This window comes from Anomaloglossus baeobatrachus, chromosome 5 (assembly GCF_048569485.1).
Source record: "Anomaloglossus baeobatrachus isolate aAnoBae1 chromosome 5, aAnoBae1.hap1, whole genome shotgun sequence".
In the NCBI taxonomy this organism is placed as follows: Eukaryota; Metazoa; Chordata; class Amphibia; order Anura; family Aromobatidae; genus Anomaloglossus; species Anomaloglossus baeobatrachus.
Genome location: NC_134357.1, coordinates 333,124,897 through 333,148,941, shown reverse-complemented (window position 1 = coordinate 333,148,941; position 24,045 = coordinate 333,124,897). Strand labels below are relative to the sequence as shown.

The 24,045-nt window shown below is 44.2% G+C and overlaps 1 protein-coding gene across 1 annotated transcript; it reads right to left on the bottom strand.

Moving 5' to 3' along the window:
* Nucleotides 1–13,999: 13,999 nt before the first annotated feature.
* LOC142312759 (DEP domain-containing protein 4-like) lies at nt 14,000–15,115 on the bottom strand. The gene has a single exon (XM_075351746.1). The coding sequence runs from the start codon at nt 15,113–15,115 to the stop codon at nt 14,000–14,002; it is 1,116 nt and encodes a 371-aa protein (XP_075207861.1).
* Between the last annotated feature and the right edge of the window lie 8,930 nt (nt 15,116–24,045).

Below are 24,045 nucleotides of genomic sequence, written 5' to 3'. Positions count from 1 at the left end.
AGGTCTCTCAATATACACGCCTGTCCGACGAGCCTCCAGCAAGACCTGGTCTTCACTGGCTTTTATATTATGTTTTTTCTGCGATATTCCACAGCGTTTTAGAGTCAGTCTTACCTGGTTGAGCATATGCAACCAGTGCCTGACAGATGCTGCCCATAGATCGGGCAGCCTGTATCAGCTATCAGGTTCCCATTAATTCAGGGGCGGCCATATTATTGGTGCAACTTGAGCAGTCTCACAGGGGCCCAAGAAGTAAGGGTTCACACTTCCATCTTCAAAACAGCAAGTAAATTCAGTCATGGACACATTATTGGACTGCAAAGGGCCCATATACTGTTCTTGCACAGGGACCCCATTCTGTCTGCGTTTGTCACCGCTTTAATTAATGGGTAATGTATTCAGTGAAGACTGATTTTCCCATTATTGAGAAAGAAGGTGGTAGTTGGGGCTTATAAGTTTCTACGGTATGGAGGGAAGAGAAGAAAGAGGCAGATAGACATTTTGCTGCAAGCTCTCCTGAAATGATAATTACTTGAGATATCTTGATCAATCCTCAGAGGATCAAGTTTGAGTAGAATTTCCTGAAATTTGTGTTTTTTTCTATGAATTTGAACATATTGAGATTCGAGTTGAGGGTCTTAAAGAAAAAAAAACTTGCTCGGGCCCCTTTTGTCACACTGTTGAAGCATCAGACATCGGTTTAATGTTATTATTTTGTGTTATTTTGTGTTGTAGCGCAATCCTCCACATAATGCCCAGCACCTATGATATATTACAGGTTATCACACCTAGTACAGTGGTGGTCAGTACTTGGGCCGCCACAGATCAGCAGTTCTCAGGGGAGCACATATTGTATAGCAGGGATGTTTTCCATCTCCACAATTACTGGGTAAGTCTCTCACCTGTAAAGTGTAAGTGTGACGCCCTGGCAAAACCAGGTAGTCACAAATAGGCCCCTGCATAACACCTTCCCTCACTAGGAAACACACAGCCAACCATTAAACCCTAGTCACCCCCCTTAGGGAAAGATAGACACACCAGTGGGCGTGACCAGGCGGTTGGGACATGCCCACCCAGGGGTCCAGACAGCCCGGGGGCGGGAAAGTAAGCAGATCAGTCTTGGAGTTCAAGGACAGAGGAGTGTGGAGTGGAGGTCAGGCCTGTGGGTCAGGCCTGAAGTTGACTGACAGGTACCAGGGTAGGAGCCCTGGTGCCTTGGCTAGGAGGCAGACGGTGGTCTCCGTCAGCAGGAGACGGGAAGACAGCTCAGTGGAACCGAGGTGGACTGGGCAGAGTTGGAGCCCGCCGGTACCGACACAGGGAACCGACCCGGAAACCATAGCATAAAGGGGGGTACTCGGACCCTGAAGCCAGGAGCCAGAAACAAGTGGAACTGGTTAATTAATCGATTGAGGCCAGGACTAGAGGTCCTGTCCCACCCAAAGTCCTTCATAGAACACAACAGCCCACTGATTAGGGATAAGAGGACACCGCCAGGGCCCATAGATCCCACGGGCCAGCGTCTGCGGGCACGGCTCCTTAAGCCACATCCAGATGGGAGCGGACTCCTGAGTTTTATACTGGGAAAGTCCAATTTACACAATGGTGCAGGAAAAGGATAGAGACCACCAGCCGGGTGGGGGATCCCGAACGCAACCGGCCACGGCACCGGCCACCACCACTTTGGTTTACCAGAGACTTGTGTGTTTTCCTAATAGTGAGTACACCAGCACCCTCTGCGGTCGTCATTCCCCCTGCACCAGAGCCACCGGGTCCCGGGGCCACCATCCCTGCCCACGGAGGGGTTAACAACTTGCTGCACAACATCTCCCCCGGGTGCCCTGTAACAGCAGTGGTGGTGTCCCACCTCACCACACACCGTGGGTGGCGTCACGAACTTACTACGGCCTAGCCCGTACATCTACGTCCCCCATTTTATTCGGCGTGTCCGGAGACCCTCGAGCCACCACCCCTGAAGGTCCGGATCCGAGCAGCGGCGGCTGCTGGCACGGGGATGGCACATAAGCTCTTATAATCAATGGGGTCCTATTTCTGTCTCTTTCCTGTAGAGTGTAAGCTCTTATGGTCACTGTGGTCTTCTTTTTCTTTCTCCCTCTTTCCTGTAGAGTGTAAGCTCTTATGGTCAGTGGAGTCCTCTCTTGCTTTCTCCTGTAGAGTGTAAGCTCTTCTGGTCAGTGGCGTCTTCTCTTTCTCTCTCTCCTGTAGAGTGTAAGCTCTTCTGGTCAGTGGCGTTTTCTCTCTCTCTCCTGTAGAGTGTAAGTTCTTCTAGTCAGTGGCGTCTTCTCTTTCTCTCTGTCTCCTGTAGAGTGTAAGCTCTTATGGTTAGTGGCGTCTTCTCTCTCTTCCTCCTCTCCTGTAAAGTGTAAGCTCTTATGGTCAGTGGAGTCTTCTCTCTCTTTTTCCCTCTCTCTTGTAGAGTGTAAGCTTTTATGGTCAGTGGGGTCTTCTCTCTCTTTTTCCCTCTCTCTTGTAGAGTGTAAGCTTTTATGGTCAGTGGGGTCTTCACTTTCGCTCTCCTGTAGAGTGTGAACTCTTATGGTCAGCAGGGTTCTTTCTCTCTCTCTCTCTGTCTCTTCTCCCCCAAGTTTATTTTCTGGGTAATTACAAGCTTTCCAGTATTGAGATTCGCATGAATGTATTGAATTAAAATTTTGGGATAAAATTCGGAGCAACAACTGCCATCTTTTCTCAGTAATATATTCACTGAAAACACATTTCATTCGTGAATTGAGAATTTTGAGAATAAATGGTCAGTCCTGCAGGAGAAAAAGGAGATTCCTTAAATAAGGTATATTACAAAGTTTCTTCTTTTCACATGTACAATTTATGAAAGAGAAGTCAAAATGACATTGGGGAACATTTTCTGCAAATGAATGAACACCACAATTAAGTGAAGACAACTGATAATAGCCACAAATGTATCAAATCCAAGGCTTTTTGTATGTCCCACTTACACAGCACATCTGATTTTGAGATATTTTGGAGGAAACATGTTTTCAGCATTAGACACAGCCGGTAGCTTCTCATCTGATTCCTTAAAGAAATGTCAGGTATGTTAAACATTTTGTGGCTAATCTTAAACTGACCATACATATTATATAAATGCAGAAGGATTCCACCAAATTCAGCTTACAATCTACTGTATATGGTCCTATGGGGGCTTCAAGACTATTCCCCCATATGGGCACATTGGGCGCATTAATCTAATGCTAAGTGTGTATGACAATGGCTTACTGCTTATCTGCAGTTGTTTTGTTATGATGGGTTCCAGATCAGACTCATTAAAGGGGATAACCAAGATTCCATTTTGCTTATTAATCCCTATGGGCCTAAGAATTTACAGGCAGGTAGTTGCTAACTACATACCTGTTCTGCTGGTACCAATCTCCTGCCGCCAATGCTGCTGCTTGATTTGACCTAACATCAATAGTGAAGTTCCTCTGCTCTGACTACAGGTCATCCCTGTCGACATCATGCTTATTGACAGCCAGCTCCCCACAGTTAGACAGCAGGGACATGGCAGTCAATCAAGGTTGACATTAGCAGAGCAGAAGAAATTAAACTGACCTGTCAACGTGACGTCACTGGAAGCTGCAGAATGACCCACAGGAGTGGTCTATGACTGCTTTGAGCCGATGGAGATCGGTGCCGGTCAAAACAAGTAGGTAGTAAGCAACTACCTTCCTGTAAGTTCTCAGCCCCATGGGTAAAAAAAAACCAAAGTCCCATATAACCCATTTAACCCAAGCTCATTAAAAGTGAGATCACAAGGTCTCATGACCAAAAATCCAGTGGCCACCTTGAGTAGGTTATGTTTCTGCCGTGTTTGGCCAGCTGCCCTATGTGGTCACACTCTAATTATTACCTCAACTAATCATGATTGAGTTAAATTACCACCACAATTTACACTAAGGGAATGAATCTCCATATGTTGGGCATATTAAGGCTACACCAATGTAAGATATCCTGTTTTATTCCAAGGTTAAGAACCCAAGTAAAATAATTATAGTTTCTGGCCCAAATACGATACGTTAAATGTCTAATATGTGTAAATGTTGGTTTGCAATGGACGGTCCTAGAATTCCTCACCTCACTGTCACCAAACACAGACGTCTGTCTTTTTTATGTCATTGACGTGTCACCCCCTGCTTCATCTACTGAATAAATATCAGTGATGCCACAATTTCCAGTATAAACCCTCCCCGCCCATTACCACAAGGGCACCAAGTGCAGGAGTAAATAATGGTATCAGGTGGGGCAACAGGTCAGGATGGACAGGAACTCCTCTGGAATGTGACTTCTGAAGACCATGAAACATCTAAAATACATCCCAACTCCACTGATAGATCTCAAAATAGAATGTTACCAGTCGGGAAGCCTCATCATTGCTTTGTTTAATGGTTTGCTGTACTGAACCAGCCTCCCTATCCCAGTATGGGAATTATCATTGCATAAAGAAATGTGACACAAGGACTTCTTCTAGATCCTCTGGTTTCCTCCCACAGAGCAAAGACCATACTGATTGGGAACTTAGAGTGTGAGCCCCAATGGGGACAGTGATGATGTCTGTAACATGCTGTGAAAATTAATAACACTATATAAGTGAATTAAATAAATAATGTGGCCCTCTCCCTCCCATAATGACAGAATCTTTCAGCTGTGACCAAGAAGTGACCACGCACAACTGGAAACTAATGTCTATTGGAGCAATTATGATGCACATTTGATGTTTGAGCTTTTCATAATGACACAATTTATTGTAAAATCACATAAAGGATAAATTAATAATAGTGAAATGTTGTTTCTTCTACTCATGTATACTTTATAAATGTGATGTAATTTGCATAGGAGAAAACCAATAAAGAGCTATATATTAAAAAATAAAATAAATGACATGTATGGCTATTAAGGACATGGGACAATGGGAGGATATTCTCTCTACAGGAATACTGTATATCAGTATTTTACAAAAATGTAAATTAAAATCTAAAGGGGTTCAAACTTTCATCCCCTATCTCCCCAAAAAATGTGTATGAGGGAGGGGAGGAAAGGGGGGAGAGGGCAGCAAGTGCTTGGCAGGTAGCCAACAGACTAGATGATTAAGGGGTACTTTGCACACTACGACATCGCAACTGCGATGTCGGTGGGGTCAAATTAAAAGTGACGCACTTCCGGCATCGCATGCGACATCGTAGTGTGTAAAGGCTTGATGATACGATTAACGAGCGCAAAAGCGTCGTAATCGTATCATCGCTGCAGCGTCGGCGTAATCCATAATTACTCTGACGCGACAGTCCGATGTTGTTCCTCGCTCCTGCGGCAGCACACATCGCTGTGTGTGAAGCCGCAGGAGCTAGGAACATCTCCTACTGGCGTCACTGCAGCTTCTGTAGGATATGCGGAAGGAAGGAGATGGGCGGGATGTTTACATCCCACTCATCTCCGCCCCTCCGCTCCGATTGGCCGCCTGGCGTGTGACGTCGCTATGACGCCGCACGACCCGCCCCCTTAACAAGCGGCCGGCCAGAGCGACGGTCGCAGGACAGGTGAGTCCATGTGAAGCTGCCGTAGCGATAATGTTCGCTACAGCAGCTATCACAAGGATATCGCTGCTGCGACGAGGGCGGGTACTATCGCGCTCGGCATCGCAGCATCGGCCTGCGATGTCGCAGCGTGCAAAGTACCCCTTAGGCTGGTTTCACATCAGTGGTATTTTGCCGCACTGACGGATCTGGCACAAATGCAGTACAGTTCTATACAGTTCACAGGCATCGCGGCAAGCTCCGGTCACATGCTGTCACATGCTCTGGTCATATGACCAATTGTGACCAGAGCTTGCCGCGATGCCTGTGAACTGTATAGAACTGTACTGCATTTGTGCCGGATCCGGCAGTGCGGCAAAATACTGCTGATGTGAAACCAGCCTAATGCGGCCTGGGACTACTTTGACATCTAGGTGTATAACACATGTTCCTTTGCAAAGCATGGCAATCTAGATGAGTTTTTTATTGACTGTGACGGGTATAACAAAGCTCTATATATGTATGATGAAGTAAGTGCAGTCATTTAGGTTGCTGCCTATGCAGAGCGCAGCAGCCAGTAACAACCTTATCTTAACTGCTGCATTCAGAGTAGACTGAGATGAAGTGCCGTTGTCCTTTCTGTTGTTTGACCATTCATGTAATCAGACCTTCACTTCAGCATTAAAAGAATGCTCAGAAAAAGGCCACAAACTGCAGTGTGAACAGTATTCAAATCATTCCAAACTGTTAAGGCCGCTTTACACGCAAGGACATCGCTAACGAGATGTCGTTGGGGTCACAGAATTCGTGACGCGCATCCGGCCTCGTTAGCGACATTGTTGCGTGTGAAACGCACGAACGACCGTTAACGATCAAAATTACTTACCTTATCGTTGGTCATTGACGCGTCGTTCTATTCCCAATTATCGTTGCTGTTGCAGGACGCAGGTTATTCGTCATTCCTGCGGCAGCACATATCGCTATGTGTGACACCGCAGGAGCAAGGAACATCACCGTACCTGCGGCTGCCGGCAATGAGGAAGGAAGGAGGTGGGCGGTATGTTCGGCCCGTTCATCTCCGCCCCTCCGCTTCTATAGGGCGGCCGCTTAGTGACGTCGCTTTGACGCTGCACGAACCGCCCCCTTAGAAAGGAGGCGGTTCGCCGGCCACAGTGACGTCGCTTGGCAGGTAAGTATGTGTGACGGGTGTTAGCGATGTTGTGTACCACGGGCAGAGATTTGCCCGTGACGCACAATCGACGGGGGTGGGTGCTTTCACCAGCTAGTGATGTCGCTGTGTGTAAAGTGCTCTTAGATTACAAGAAGAAATTGGCCAAAATGTCACTCCGTAAGTCAGCGTTACATGGTTGTGTGCACAAGCTCATGCTTGGAATATACTTAGAGCCACAGATTTTTTACATGCTATTTTTCACATTATATATTTTTCCCACTTAAGTTTTTAGAGAGGTAAGTCTGAAAATTTGAAGGCGCTAAAACTGTGGTATCCCTCCTGTTAAAAACGCATGCAGTTGTGTGAGTGGGAATCTCCTATTCAGTAACACGACACATCTGGGCTGCATGTTACAGCAGAGGCACAGAAAGCAAGTCTCCGAAAGCTGTGTGACTAATTCTCTCCCCCCTCATACACTCATGTCAGTCAAGCAATGCCGTAATCTCTATATTCTCCCCAAAGCATAAGACCACCCAACACCCCCCACCTGTTGTACTTCCATGGGTCATATTTTCTCTTAGACCCTGTGTGTTCAGCATATTATCATGGTACAAGTTAGAGGAGCTTTCAGAAGGACCCCCCCATTATAGTTCTGTAAAAACATGCCCCCTCGCCTTCAAATGGCTATTAATATTGCATATGTATAACACTATGGGGTTGTATCATGAGAAGGACTATGTTTTGAATGAAGTTGGTGAAGCGACAAGCCTGGGAGGCCTCTGGCTGTGTAGTCGTGGCAGCACTGTATTCAAGGCACATCCCTGGCTTCATCACTTCTTTAATGTTGAGAGAGTGTATGTCGGTGTCTTCATCGGCCGATGCACAAAAAGGCTGCAGGCAAAAGTCCAGATGCAATAAAAACGACATTTATTCTCAAAGATAAAACACTCCGGGCAGCAGATTCCGGCAATATTAGTGGAGCTGGGGACACCCTGCCCAAACGCACCCTCTGGTGGGAATATGCCCAAAGTACTCCACTTCCTACGGGCTTCCACTCTTCAGCCAAGCATACACCGGACCCACACCGGCAGAATAGGCTTTGAGGTTGCGTTCACCTCCTTATCTCCGGTGTCCCTTGATGGTCCGCTCACACAATCACACTTGCCGCTGCAGATGTGCACTCTCCGCTGCCCCGGATCCTCTCTCTTCACACACATTCAGACCTTGCCTAGATATCTGGCCGACTCCTCCTCCCCGGTGGCAACAGCCGTCCCACCCGGCCACTAGGGGGGTGCCCTAACACATCATATACAATAATAAAAATCAACACTTTTAATAATCACAATGCCGGGTAACTATGCTAAACTAGTAGGGGGTAGGCCCACCCACTACATGCCTCCCCTCTTAAAACCCGAGCCTCCCGGCAAGGCTCTAAAACTTTACACATATTGACACATAAAAACCTCTTGGGTCAGTCCTCAACAGCGGCACCAGTTCAGCGGCACTCCCGGTCTTTAGGGGCGCTTAATGGCGCAGCAGCGCTCCCGGTCTCTGGATAGCGCCCGGAGGCTCAACAGCGCTCCCGGTCTTAGATGGGCGCCCGGAGGCTTCAATAGCGCTCCCGGTCTTTGCTGAAGGTGCCCGGAGGCTTCAAAAGCGCTCCCGGTCTTAGATGGGGCGACTGCCCGTACAAACACACAGAAGGGAGCTCGTCCCGTGAAACTTTAAAAGAACTTCTGCCGGCTAAACGGCGCCGGACTTAAACAACAGATCAGCAGTGGTGACTTACTCTGGGGGCCAGGCCCTCTTCCATCCCTCCGCTTGGGCCTGGATGTATGCCCCCAGGGATTGTCCCGGCTGCTGACGGATCCTCTGGAAGGACGCAGGGGCGTAGGGTGGCTCCACAGGCGCAGCTGCTGCAGCTCCTCTCGGTGGTGAAGGCGTCGCTGCCCCTGACAATCTTGCTGGTAACGGCGGCGGCGTCAATGCTGAGACTGGGTAGAGTGGAGGCGGGTCTTCGTTTCCCGCTCTTAAACGGACTCCACCCCCAGCCTCACGCATCATCTTGACTCCTCCGCTGAGGTACTTCTTTTTCTTCTTCCGTGCCCTGGAGCTGGCGCCTCCCCTCTTTGGGCGGAGTACTCCATGCTTTCTCTTCGGCACCGGCCAGCCCCAGGCTCTTCTTTCGGCGCCAACTTTTCGCGCGCTCTCGTTATCTTCACAGACGACGGCCATCTAGCCGCCATCTTGTGCCCGGTCCAACGCCTTGGGCACTTCTTCCTCCCACCATGGGACTGGAAATCTGTTCTCATAGCCCGGAGACGGTGCACTCGGCACCACTTGGTCTCCGGCTTCTTGGGTTCCTGGCAGGGGAATCGGATCCTGCCGACTACGCCACTTGAAGCGACAAGCCTGGGAGGCCTCTGGCTGTGTAGTCGTGGCAGCACTGTATTCAAGGCACATCCCTGGCTTCATCACTTCTTTAATGTTGAGAGAGTGTATGTCGGTGTCTTCATCGGCCGATGCACAAAAAGGCTGCAGGCAAAAGTCCAGATGCAATAAAAACGACATTTATTCTCAAAGATAAAACACTCCGGGCAGCAGATTCCGGCAATATTAGTGGAGCTGGGGACACCCTGCCCAAACGCACCCTCTGGTGGGAATATGCCCAAAGTACTCCACTTCCTACGGGCTTCCACTCTTCAGCCAAGCATACACCGGACCCACACCGGCAGAATAGGCTTTGAGGTTGCGTTCACCTCCTTATCTCCGGTGTCCCTTGATGGTCCGCTCACACAATCACACTTGCCGCTGCAGATGTGCACTCTCCGCTGCCCCGGATCCTCTCTCTTCACACACATTCAGACCTTGCCTAGATATCTGGCCGACTCCTCCTCCCCGGTGGCAACAGCCGTCCCACCCGGCCACTAGGGGGGTGCCCTAACACATCATATACAATAATAAAAATCAACACTTTTAATAATCACAATGCCGGGTAACTATGCTAAACTAGTAGGGGGTAGGCCCACCCACTACATTGGCACCACTCCATCTTCCCCAACTCTGATCAGCTGTTTTCCCCGTCATGTAGTGTTCATTACATGGTGGCCATCCAGACACTAGACCGCCCATACAGACACTAGACCGCCCATACAATGAAAGTCAAGGTCAGCTCAAGCCTTAATAGTGTTGGCTTCATCCCCTCTACAAAGGTTTCTGATCTTTTACTGTTTATTAAACCAGCTTATCCTAAATAATCACAAGCTTTTACACGTCACTGCATATTGTTTTTTTGTTGTTGTTTTTTTAAAGAAATAATTGATTAACACTTATTACTCATGTGAAGAAATACTCATTCCCGATTATTACTGATGTAAAGGAGATATAACCATTCACAGTAATGACATTATTCCAAAAATGAAATATAGTGATGGTTGGGGTTTGTTTAGTTATTGTCTCAGACTTCGACAACTATTCATGTAAAGAGATGTATAGGAGATGAAGTTCGGTTCGGTGGGTTCAGATGGACTTTAGATAAAGTTCTGTTCTGGACCTGGATTGACCTGAACCTCAATTGATTTCACTGATTGAGCAGTTCAGCTCTGCCCACATACAGCCAGCCATTAATAGAGCATATCCGGATGAGGGAGGGCGGGATTTTATTTTTTGTACACTTCATCCAATATTGCTGAATTTACCCCCAGTGAGAGCCATTCAGAGACTGCAATGATTCTCTATGGGCAGACCACCGAACATACCTGATGCTCACTCTAGTGGTGCGGATACATAAAGAACCCGAACTCCGAACTCAAACACTAATTTTTGAAAAGTGTGTTCGATACAAAGAATTTTACTGTTCGAGTTCGCTCATTTCTATTCATATAACAATGCAATGTAGCAGCAGATTAGTATTGGTATGTATCAATTAGTATTGGTATTATATGACTGTAATAGGGGCTTGATTTTACCCAGAAATACCCTCTATATATTTTCTTGAGGTACTTGGTTGAAGAAGTGTTAGTTCAGGGGGAGACGGCCGTAATTCTCTCATTAGAGAGAATAGGGCCGGTTATACAAATGACTCTTTGATCAGAGTTTGACCGGTATATCAGCATAGTATGATCCAATTCTATTGAATGAGAGAATAGGAGCACACTGTGAGAATATGGAGAACAAAATTTCTCCATCTTCTCTATTCTGTGAGTCCCCGGAAATTGGACTGCACTTGGATGTCATCTGAGTGCAGTCCGATCATTTCCACAGACTTATGGACTTCTGTGGCGCAGTGCGATCCAAATATCAGATCATTCTTGGACATACAGCAATTTTTTCAGTCTCTGTCCGAGGAAAGAATGTAGACTATCACGAGAGCAAACTGATGGATTGTTGGATCGCACTCAGACAGAAAATAAGGCCATGTGCACGAGCCTGTGCACTAAGCTTGATCTCAGGCAGCCACCTCCTTGTGTTTCATGGTAGTTAAAGATGCAGCTGACTGCTTGGAGAAGAGCAGTATTCCTGTAAGCGTATATACACTAAGATACTGAAATCCACAATAATAGGATAGTCACCCTATACATGAAAATCATTACTCCAATTACTGAAAAATGCATGAAAAACCTCTCCATGTGTATGGCCAACGTTATCTCTAACACTAAAGGTATGCTCACACTGTGTTTTTGAGGGCTCAATATATATATATATATATATATATATATATATATATTATTGTATATATATATATATATATATATAATATAAAAAGCATGTGCATGAAATTTCAGAAATATTGATTATGCGGGTACTGTAAAATACTAAGTATTTTACACACCAAAAAGGATTGCAAAATGTCACTTATGAACATACCCTAAGGGCAGAAGGCCATATTTTCAGTACAAGTGCGATCCAACAAAACAGTGGGTCGCTCTCTGACCAATATTAGTCCATTGGGCCGATCACATTTTAGATATTTTCTTCAGACTAAGATGATCCAAGAAAAAAATCGTTGCATGTCCGAGTTTGATCAAATATTCCTTTCCTACTTGGACATTGACTTGTGTGGCCTATCATACTTGGCCACACAAGTCAATGAGTCTGTGGAAACCATTAGACAGAACTCGGATGACATCTGGGTGCAGTCCGATTTCCATGGACCCACAGAATGGAGACATTTTGTTCTCCACCTTCGCCTGACGGTGTGCCCCAATTCTGTCATCTAAGAAAATCGGAGGACACGATGCTGACACTCGGACCAAACTCTGCCCTAATGCAGACAGATTTCCACAGAGAATTAATGTCAATTAATAATATAACAGGATAGGGGGTCATTTAGCGGTCCCTTGACAAGGGTTAATGCAAACTGGATTGAGTGAATGATCATTATTACCATTGTTTAATCCAGATACAGTTTTCATATTCTGGGCAGCACAAGCCCTGATTACATAGGGAAATTGCCTGTTAACAATGATTTTTAGAAGGCATGACCAGTCTTATGAAAGCTTTTATTAAGCCTTTAAAATATAAGTATTGTTTTATTATTCTTTTTATATGTTATCCTCCTTATAGATGGGGTATGGATCTCGAGACTCCACCGATGGCTCTAAGAAAACGCTCTGAAATGCGCAGCTAGTCCACCAATAGCAAGTCTACGCAGATGTAAAGAGCTTTCCTAGACCCTTCTCTGTATGGAGTAATACATCCCATAATACTATATTACTTCTCACAAGGCAGATTGCCAGTCAGCTGGATGATAATACCTGGAGAGCTGTAATCATATCTAGATTCATGTCATGAGGGGATTTAGACATGACATGTAATTATGTGCTTATTAACCCAGTAGAAAGAGTATGAAATGCAACAAGTAAAGAAAGCGCAGCTCGCACACCTAATAAACAATGCTGTAATGCCGCAGCATCATTTTCAGTGGCCTTCTAAATATTCCACAGGGGGGTGAGGCTCCAGGGGGCCCTGCTTCCCCAGCAGCAACCCCAGACTGCCTGCTATTTCCTGAGATTAAAGCACCTTATAGAAAACACTCCGAGAATTTCTCCCTGCGTCTTGCTTTGCGCACCAAGGACCCAGAAGTTCTAGGGGCGGAGGGAGAGCTGCACGAGGGGTGGCACAGAAAATATGGTAGAACGGAGAAGCCTAGGTCCCGGGTGAAGGTCTTGTAATAAATGTGGCTCCATATGTTCAATTTCATAACCAATATTCTTTCCTCTTGGTGTCAGCTCATTGTTTCTGTCTATTGACCTTGAATTTGCAATGTCAATATAGCAATTTAGTCAGCATAAAGAATTTGGTTTTGTTATTTTGCGTGTGTATTGTCACAATCTGTATGTTATTATGTCAGAGCTAATGTCTCCCCATTACTGCTAATATCCCCCTCCTCATATAGAGAATTTCCACCGCAAAATTCACCAGACCCTGAATCGTCCTCTTCTGTGAAATGGTTAAAAATGCAATTCAGTTATTTACAAGTTATGTCCGATTTAGGCTAAAGTCACACAAGGGTATAATAAAACATCACCCGATTTTCATCTAAGAAAAAATGGCCGATTTTTCATCAATATTGTCATCAGTATTATGCATCCTTTTTTTATTAAAATTTACTAGACCGAATACAGTTTCCTTTCTTAAAGCACCACTCTGTTTTGGTTTGTTTTTTTAATGTTACCACTGGAGTGGCGCCTTAAATCTACGTCTCTGCTCCCTTTCTTATACTCATCTGTTTTCAGCATTGCTTCAATCTGTCTTCTGCAGTTTGTGACCTGCCGGCTGCTCCAGTGTGTCATGGAGCGAACCAGAGGTCGCTCTTCAATACAACTCTATGAGAGCCTCGTTCTTGCTGTTATAGAATTGTATTGAGAGCTTATTTACATAACTTTTGAATTCCAGCCAATCAGAAGTTACGGACACAAGATGGCGAGGCGGTACTGGAGCAACACCGAAAAAAAATGAAAATGCCTAAGGGTAAGTATAGATCCAAGGACAGGGGATGTAAACTTAAAGCACCACTCCAGCACTGAGAAAGAAAAAGGGCTTTTTTGGGGCTTTAAAAAATTGCAATGAATCTGTAAAAACCAGGTGCTATATGGTTGATCCATATAGGATCCATTTGATCCATATAGGATCCATTTGGGGTTTTTTTGTGCACCCAAAGACTTGAATAGGCGAGTCTCGTGCGTAAAAACAAACAAAAAACTGAAGAAACTAATTCATAGTTTGAATTTTTTTTTCACATATACATTCAGTCCGTGAAAAAAAAGAAGTTATCAGGACAGCCCTATTGAATGTTATTGGTCTGATTGCTTGCCATTTTCCAAAGATGGAATCTTAGGAAAAGCTGGACGGCTTCCAAAGCTTGGCTTTCATTTCCGTTTTCAAGAAGTTCTACAATTCCCATAAGAATCTGAACCATTCTGCAATCCAAAAAAGGATTTCTTTCCTGAGAGTAATATTTAGTGATAACGTCAAAAAGCATCCTCTTGTACGAGTCCAGATTGTCACCATTTCCATTAATCTGAGATAACTCCTGGCTCAGCATCACAATCTGTTCATCAGGAAAATGCTCCAAACACTCAACGGCCGCAGCTAGCCAACGGTCCAGCTTGGGCAAGTTTAGAGTCTGTAGGATTTCTCTGTCCAGAAATGTGTTGGATACAATGAAATGAGCAAAGTGCTTCTTGTGTTCTGCCTTAACTTGGGAGTCCAAGATGCCTTCCAAGACAGGAATGTCAACTAGCTGAAGAAGCCGAACCATCAACTGCTGTTTCCACACATTTTCAACATGTTTAGAAGAGGACGTACTGTGCAGTTTACTGGGGTCTTGGTGGAAATGTGCATTAGGGAGGTCACAGATACCGTGGAGGAGTTGGTCTAACTTCTCATTTGCAGAGTCGAGAGCGGATGGATTACAGATTGTTACAACATGTCCAGTCCTTGAGCGCCTCCTCTCTTTACCAAAGCTCTTGTCACTTGGAGAGCATTCGGCAGCCCACCTGGAGTCTAAAAACCTATAGAAATGACTGTTACTGTCCTCAAACACATTCTCCACTTCACTGTTAAAAAGTTTGGCACCAACAGGTTCAAAGACTTTGTGGTCCATGAGGGCCTGGCACAGCTGCACCCCTTTAGTGCGTGAAATATCGTAGCTACTTAAATACATATTCTGCATCAAGTGGCATAGAACAACATCCACAGCATCCGAGCCGATAAAACAGTTGGGGTACGTCCGGAGGTGCTGCCGTCTGCTCTTTATATCTACTTGAGCTTTCAGTGACTGGATAATGCTGTTCCACAGATGTGTCGCCTGGAAGGGTCCTGTGTAGCCTCTCCTGCGAGCTCTCAGCTCTCCCATACTGCGGATCCTACGGAATCTGGGAGTCAAATCTGCCGCCATCCACCTGCTGAGGTCACCTGCCGCCTGCTCTCATCACGTGACGCTGACACGACCATTTCCATTAATCTGAGATAACTCCTGGCTCAGCATCACAATCTGTTCATCAGGAAAATGCTCCAAACACTCAACGGCCGCAGCTAGCCAACGGTCCAGCTTGGGCAAGTTTAGAGTCTGTAGGATTTCTCTGTCCAGAAATGTGTTGGATACAATGAAATGAGCAAAGTGCTTCTTGTGTTCACAATGAAATGAGCAAAGTGCTTCTTGTGTTCACAATGAAATGAGCAAAGTGCTTCTTGTGTTCCGCTCTCGACTCTGCAAATGAGAAGTTAGACCAACTCCTCCACGGTATCTGTGACCTCCCTAATGCACATTTCCACCAAGACCCCAGTAAACTGCACAGTATGTCCTCTTCTAAAGATGTTGAAAATGTGTGGAAACAGCAGTTGATGGTTCGGCTTCTTCAGCTAGTTGACATTCCTGTCTTGGAAGGCATCTTGGACTCCCCAGTTAAGGCAGAACACAAGAAGCACTTTGCTCATTTCATTGTATCCAACACATTTCTGGACAGAGAAATCCTACAGACTCTAAACTTGCCCAAGCTGGACCGTTGGCTAGCTGCGGCCGTTGAGTGTTTGGAGCATTTTCCTGATGAACAGATTGTGATGCTGAGCCAGGAGTTATCTCAGATTAATGGAAATGGTGACAATCTGGACTCGTACAAAAGGATGCTTTTTGACGTTATCACTAAATATTACTCTCAGGAAAGAAATCCTTTTTTGGATTGCAGAATGGTTCAGATTCTTATGGGAATTGTAGAACTTCTTGAAAACGGAAATGAAAGCCATTTTCCAAAGATGCAGTAATTTGGGAGTTGAGCATATACCCTATATAACTGGGAGGCTTCAGGAGTCTTGGAAGGGGAGCTGGGTGTCAATCTTATTAGGAGATTCCCAACTTACCACTAAAAAAATACAACTAAGAAACAATAAAGTAAATGATTAAAAACAAGACAAAAGAGAATAACGTGAGGGCTTGTCCCATCAGGACATCTTTTCCTTCTGAAGCTTTTTCAGCGGCCCATGTTTAGCTGTATATATTTGTGATATTTCATAAGTTCACAATATTTGTATCGTTATACATGCAGGCAATAAACAATGTTGCCAGTGTTATTCTATTAGAAAACACACAAGTTGTGATAAAGTTTCATTTATATAGAATATATACACATTTGCTCTGTTCTAGGAAGTTCTTGGTATCTTGTAAGAGGCCTAATGTCCTACCACTTTATCCTGCAAACGGATGGTGCAGTAACACAAGTGACATGAACATGGATCGGGTTCAGACGAACTTAAATTTTACTCTGGATGGCTCAAAATTGAAGGGTTACAGTCTGTGTACTATGCAGGGACGTAACGATCACAGTCACAAAGAGTTTGGGACTGGGCCTATGCTGCAGGAGGTGCCACAGACCCCAGTGCATACTGTAGCTGGATGTGCGTCCAAGGATGCACATTCATCTGAAGTATATTGCAACACAGAGACTCGTAGGCTCCCTGCACCGTATTACATGGCGTCGGCCAATCAGAGGCAGGCAGCTGTTGTCGACGTTGCCATGCAACATTGGCAACACATAGCAGTGACATCATACGTCACCACTGCAGGCACGCTGATGTTAGCTGCAGGCCTCCACGCTGGCCTCAGAGGAGGATGCCACGCAGTAGGGGAGTGGAGGAAGGTGAGAAGAAGGAACCCAGGATAGATAGTTTTTTTGGACATTTATACCAGGATAGGGGAGACATTTACCAGGACGGGGAACATATATACCAGGATGGCCCAGGATGGGGAACATGTATACCAGGATGGGGGACATTTATACCTGGAAGTGGCCCAGAATAGGGGACATATATATTTAAAAGGTGCCTATGATTTTGGACATATATAACTGGAAGTGGCCCAGATGGGGGACATATATACCAATATGGGCCCACGATGGAAGATATATATGACAGCATGGGGGACATACATTATATTCCACAATGGGGGACATATATACCTGGAAGGGGCCCAGGATAGGAGACATATATATCTGGAAGGCGTCCATATATCTGGATGGGGAACATATATACCAGGATATACCAGCATAGCCCTCCCCCTTGCTACTGAGTCCCTTCTTGCAAAGGAGCCATCTCTTCAGCTGCCACATATGCTCTTTGCCCATTGCTTCAACCAGAAGCCATGCACAATCTCTTCCATGCAGTCTCTCTATCAGCTGTATGTGTCTTGGCTCCAACCCACACCCCTTGCATCCTTTTGCGCTGGTCACCTCATAATCTGCCATTGCAAATACATAGGATATACACTACACCAAGTTAATAGGGTCAATCTTTTTTTATGGATCTCAAATAGAATTCAGTGAAGAAAGACCACTAAATGAGAGCAAATGTTTGGTCTGGACAGGAAAGTTTTATTTTATATTGTGGAAAAAACTCAAGGTTTGTTTTTTTTACCCCAAATCTCGCCACGTTTGTCCATATGTGTGTCTGGTATCGCAGCTTAGCCTTATTCACAATAGACTGAACCACAGAGACTCAGTGTGTCGACTTTTCCAATACTGTACAATAAAAGTGACTGACTCATGAATACAGCCCCTTTACTAGAATAAAGCAGCTTATTAATCAGCTGATCCTCGAGCGTCTAGGAAGCTTCCATACATTTCTACATTTCCATGCAATATTATTTCATGCAATAAAGCTGAGAACACATGGAAGACTTAGCCTGTATATGCCGTTTGATGAGACAATCTAATTCTTATATCTTTATTCTTGTGCAGCTGGTCGATGAAATACAATATAGTCATGTACAAATACAATATTCATGTACAAATACACTCTGGTAGTAACAATTACTAGAAAAGATGCCGATACAACTTGTCCATTCAAAATATGTTCACATTATTGAGGTTTCAGAATAATTTTGCTAGACATCGGCATGTTTTTGTATAGTAAATTTGCATGTTTTTGCATATTAATTTACTCTATATTGTTTTTACTTGTTTTATTATGCAAATAGGATGCATTGTGACATCTCTAGTGTGAAATCCAGGGCCAAATTCTGCAGCATGTGAGCCTGGTATAAGAGCTATGGACCCTCTAAACATATTCTGGCATGTAACTTAATCATGTCAGAAGATGTTACTGGTGGGCTTGTGAGTTGAGCCCCCCACTGATCATTTGAACGAAGCACCATGCCCCTTTGGCCTCAGTTGGCTTCACTCTCGGATTTCCATATCTCTGCTCAGAGCTTACACTGTTTCTATTAAAATCAATGGGACTCTAATGCCCAGTCAGCCATCCTCATCAAAATCATTAATGAAGTCGATGTCAGCAGAACACGACACTGAGTCTTCTACAAAACAGCAGCCACTTTGCTCCAGAAATCATTAAGGGCCACACGGGCCTTTATTAAGAAATTTAGATTACACAGAATTTTTCCGAGGTGGGTAAAAATGACAAGATTTTTAGTGAAAACCACTTCAAGAAGTTCTCATTCTCATTCTCATCTCAAGTAGAACACAAGGAGTCTTTTTAGTTTTCAGAGAAGAAGCTGAGAAGTTTTTGAGACAGATTTGTAGAGTTTGTAGCGTTTTTGCTCAGTTTCTGCTCCACAACCTCGCAAAAAAACACAATGTATATTTGACTTTTTATTTTATCACGAACAGACATTTTATTTTTACGGAGACATTGGAAAACTATAATAAATGATCATGATTATTAAGTTTACTTACTTATATATCCCTATTCATTTCACCTTTTAATGGCTAACTGAAAAGATGGTAATAATTGCAAGCTTTCGAGACTACTCAGGTCTCTTCAACAGGCATGGTACCATGCCTGATGAAGAGACCTGAGTAGTCTCGAAAGCTTGCAATTATTACCATCTTTTCAGTTAGCCATTAAAAGGTATCAACTACTGAGGACTCTCGGTTCGTTTAAACAATTTTTTTATCCCAACTGGCTAACACGGTACAAAGATATATTTTACTTGTATTCATTTCACAGCACTTTAAAGACATGTTCATCACTGTCCACATTGGGGCTCACAATCTAAATTTCCTATTGCTATGTCTTTGGAGTGTGTTAGAAAACCGGAGAACCCGAAGGAAGCCCACAGAGAACAAACAAACGTCTTGTGGGATTCGAACCCAGGACTGAGTTGCAGAAGTGATCCATGTCTACAGCTCATAATTCTGATATGAAGACATCAGCTTCTTTCACTGTAAATTGTAAAATTATGATTACAGTCAAAATAATCTGTATAAGTTTCTTCAACTACCAAATAATCACAGATTCCTTACTTTTTTTTATATATACAGGTCAAAAAATGCCTATTTTTATTGACTGTTCTACAATTTATGGACAGTTGCATATACCCCTACTATGGTATGTACACATGATGTCTTTTTCAGGTAGATTCTGAGAGAATCCTCCTGAAAAAGTGCCGCAAAAGTTCCCCATAAAAATAACATAATACGCAAAATGCCATTGCTGTGCATATGTTCCCTCTTATGTCCCTTTTTTTAACCGCTTCAAGGTTTGGAAACCATGAAGCAGTTAAAAAAAAGTGACATGCTTGTTCTTCGGGAAGCTACCCGCTCTCTATGCTTCCCATTATAGAGTAAAAGATACTGGCAATGGAGCTGCCACAAAAACAACGACAATTCCACCGGTGAAGCCACTTCCGGAAATCAACCACCACCATTTTATTTAAAAGGCTTCACCTGGAAAAACTCAGAACCTTAGCCAGCGTCTAAAAAGATGCCATGTGCATGTAGCTTTGGGGGAGTTTTTGCAGGAATTTTTGGTTTCCTGAAGCAGAATTTTTCTTCTTCCTGAAGTATTTCTTGAAGCCTTTTAATCGGACATTTTTTCCAGAAATGGAAAAAAATGCTTAACAGACTGAACATATGAGCAAAGTGGTTTTACTACAGAAATGAATAGGAAGAGTCTTTTATGACCTTTATATTAATTTTTTTAAATGAACCCACTAAAAAAAACCTCAAAAAACCTTTGTGTGTGAATATCCATAGGCTGTAGAAAATTAGTTTACTTTTGTATCAATAATCCAGTTTAAAAGAAAATAAAATTTAAGTAGACTGTTAATCATCAAATATAAATGTAGGTATTTATCAGCTGCGGAAAGAAAAACTCCCATCCGGATTCCAATTAGTCTTTTCTGGAAGTTATCTTTCCAATCAGCTATCAACACGATTCTTAATAGGAAGGCCCACACCCTGACTGCTGTCTCTTTAAAGAACCACTTATTTTGCCACGGCAGGAATTGAAAGGGGTTGCATGAGAAAAAGAAAGTGATAACATAGACTGCATCACCTTACACCTAGAAATCTGGACTGCACTTTTGTTATCTACTTTTTAGACATTTTAACCCAATATGCTTCAGCCTCTTTTCACGACATAGTATAGTGTCATATTGCAGATAAGTGTTTTGTGGATTTGCTATATGGCACCTATAGAAATCTGTGCAGGACATATCCGAGTCCCAGATTAGAATTAGGCCTTATTTACATGAGCATATAAATCGGACGACTGCAATGTGAGAAAATCTCGCATCGTACTCGGACCAATGTTATTCAAGGACACAGAGCAGATCTGCAATTTTTTTTCTCATGCCGATTCAGTATGAGAAAACAATTGCATCATGCTGCGAGTGCCTCCGAATCGGATCAAGGGCACCCATACAAGTCTATGGGTGAGTGCAGGGCCACCATCTGGGCATTACTGTCCTTACTGGTGTATAAGGCCCGTTGAAGAGAGAATCCTGGCCCAGGCCTAGGATAGTTACTTAGCTTTATTAAGCCCTGGGCCACAGTCATAGCATGATAGCCGCAGCCTTCAGATAGTGTATGACACGCACTGCTCTGCCTCTCACTGCCACTAGCACCACCACATGGCTAATTTGCACGTGCCATGTGTTGGCACACACTCCTCCAGCATGAAGTGCCCACAGCAGAGGGGGGCGGCCATGTCTGATATCATCAGTGATGTCAGACACCGCCTTCTGTTGTTTCGGCCACTTTATGCTGGGTTAGTGTGCACCACCACATGCTTAATTTGCAGAGCAGTGCATGTCATCCTTGTCCAGCATGCAGAAACATGATGAGGTCATCATGCTGCATAGGGGGCCATGTAGAGGTGGCGAGAAATGGTAAGCGTTCCATATAGGAGCTGAAGATTATATGTCTTAACATTTCCTCTGGAGGGGAGGGGACAGAAGGGAAGGGGGCAAAAAATTACTATAAAGGCATATTATAGAGCAATATGTGAAATTGTGAAAGGGGGCACAGTATTGCTAGGAGCTGTGTGGAGGGATATTATACAGAGGGGCAGGGTATGGGGGATATTATACAGAGGGGCAGTGTATGTGGGTATATTATACAGAGGGGCAGTGTGTGGGGGTATATTAAACAGAGGGGCAGTGGGTGGAGGATATACAGGGGGCAGTGTGTGGGGGAGATATATATAGGGGCAGTGTCTGTGGGGTGCTATTATACAGAAGCGCAGTGTGGGAAATATTATGGAGAGGGGCAGTAGAGGGTATATTGTGGAGAGGAGCGGTGTAGGGGGTATATTATTGTTATTATTAATTTTCTGGAGGAAATACTTCATTTTCTGGATCAATTTCAAGGGTGCAGTGACTGAGTTGCGTGATGAGCGGTGATGTCACTCAGAGTATTTGCGGTCACAGCTGGAGGTTATCACGGCCCTACACTTGTGAACTGAGTGACCTCAGATGACGTTATCTGCGATTATAAGTGGAGAAACTTCAGTTGTTACAGCAAATAACCTAAGTAATATCACCGCTCATCACGTGGCTCATTGGCAGGGCAATTGGGACGCGACAATAATGGGCACCTCCAGGCTGCTATTTTTAGGCTGGGGTTGCCCAATAAGCATGGGTCCTTCCGAGCCTGAGAATACCAGCTGTTGGCTTTATCATGGCTGGGTATCAAAATTGAGTGGGACTGCAAGCCATTTTTTAAAATTATTTATTCAAATAATTTTTTAACAAAAAGTCACATGCAGTTCCTCTTATTTTGATACATAACCGAGTTAAGCACATGGCTGGGGGTTGCAGCCTGTATCCGTATACTTTATCTTTGTTGGGTATCATAAAAGACCCTACACCAATTTTTTTATTTATTTATTTTTACAGCAATAGAAATTCACACACAGCGCCTCTGATTGGGTGCAGTCAGACACGCTGTCACACAGAGTGGGGGCGCGTCTGACTGTAACCAATCAAAGATGTGGAGACTGCAGTTAGGCAAGGGAAGCAGTGCATATGTTTGAAGGATAATGAGTGGCCCCGGAAGTAGCGTAAGAGCTGCGCGGAGACTTGGTAAGTATAACGTGCCCACTCCAATCTTTTACCACCATTTTAAAGTGTCGGATTTTGGTCCCCATAGATTTATATGGGGACCGGCGTCAGGCCAGATATTCAGGATCAATTTTTTTTTTTAAAAAAAGGCAATTCCGCTATAGTTTTTTAGGTTTTGATATTACAATGTACATTCATGATTCTTCCTGTCAGTGTGAGTACAGTGATATTACAATGTACATTCAAGATTCTTCCTGTCAGTATGAGTACAGCGAAACCAAACATATAAAAAAAATGTTTTATTTATTTAAGTGCATTTCTAAAATTTGTAAAAAAATATAAATAAAAAATTGGGACGTTTGTTTTGCCATTTTCTGAGACCAGTAACATTTTTGTTTTCCCATTTATTGAGCTGGATGAGGGCTTGTTTTTTGCATGAAAAGTTGATAGTTTTATTGATACGAATTGGAACTACGTTTGAGGTTTTCATCTATTTTTAATGCATTTTTTAGACTCATTTTGTAAATCAGGCTTTTGTGTTGGATGTATTTTTTTATGTCAGTTTTGGTAATGTTTTTTTTCCATATCACTATATTTGTTAAAAATAAAAATCAGAAATCTTGCAATTTTCACACTGGCCACTAGGGCTTTTTTTAAAGTGAACCTGTCTGGTGCAATATAATATGCTAATGAGGCTAGGAACTAGTCGCAAGGGCGTTAGTTCCCTTGGCTAGTCGGCCCCCTTAGCATGTTAGAATGCCCACAGGGACGTACTAACATGCTAATGAATGCACAGTGTCAGAGGCATGGTCAGGCTCACCTCCACTGCCACCGCTGGTATTCAGTTCAGTGCTCATGATCAGAATGTCCCGGACGTCCGGTCATGCATACTACACCAGTTTCAAGCCAGGATGCGTACACTCGGCTTCCTAGCACGCATGACTGGAAGTCTGGGACTTCTGATCATGCGCACTGAGCCGAAATCCGGTGTCTGGTGTGGTGGCAGCGGAGAGCGGTGAGATCGACCATACCTCTGATGCTGCACATTCATTAGCATGATAGTACACCCACAGGGGCATTTTTACATGCTAAGGGGGCCGCCTAAGTAAGGGAAGTTGAACTTGCAACTAGTCGCTGGCCTCATTAGCATATGATAAAAGATCTTTAGAAATACTTTTTCTAAAGATCTTTATATCTATGCTACTAGATTCAGGGACAGTTAGGCAGGGATTAGCAATATGCACCCAGAACTGCTTGTGATTCTGGGTGCAAATTGCACCGGACAGGTTCCCTCTAAACTCTAAAGGGTACTTTACACGCTGCAACATCGCTAGCGATTGCTAGCGATGTCGAGCGCAATTACTCCCGCCCCATCGTACGTGCGACATTTGGTGATCACTGCCGTACATTATCGCTACGACAGCGTCACACGCACATATCTGGTCAGCGACGTCGCTGTGACCGCTGAACAATCCCTCCAAGGGGGAGGTGCGTTCGACGTCACCACGACGTCACTAAGTGGCCGTCCAATAGAA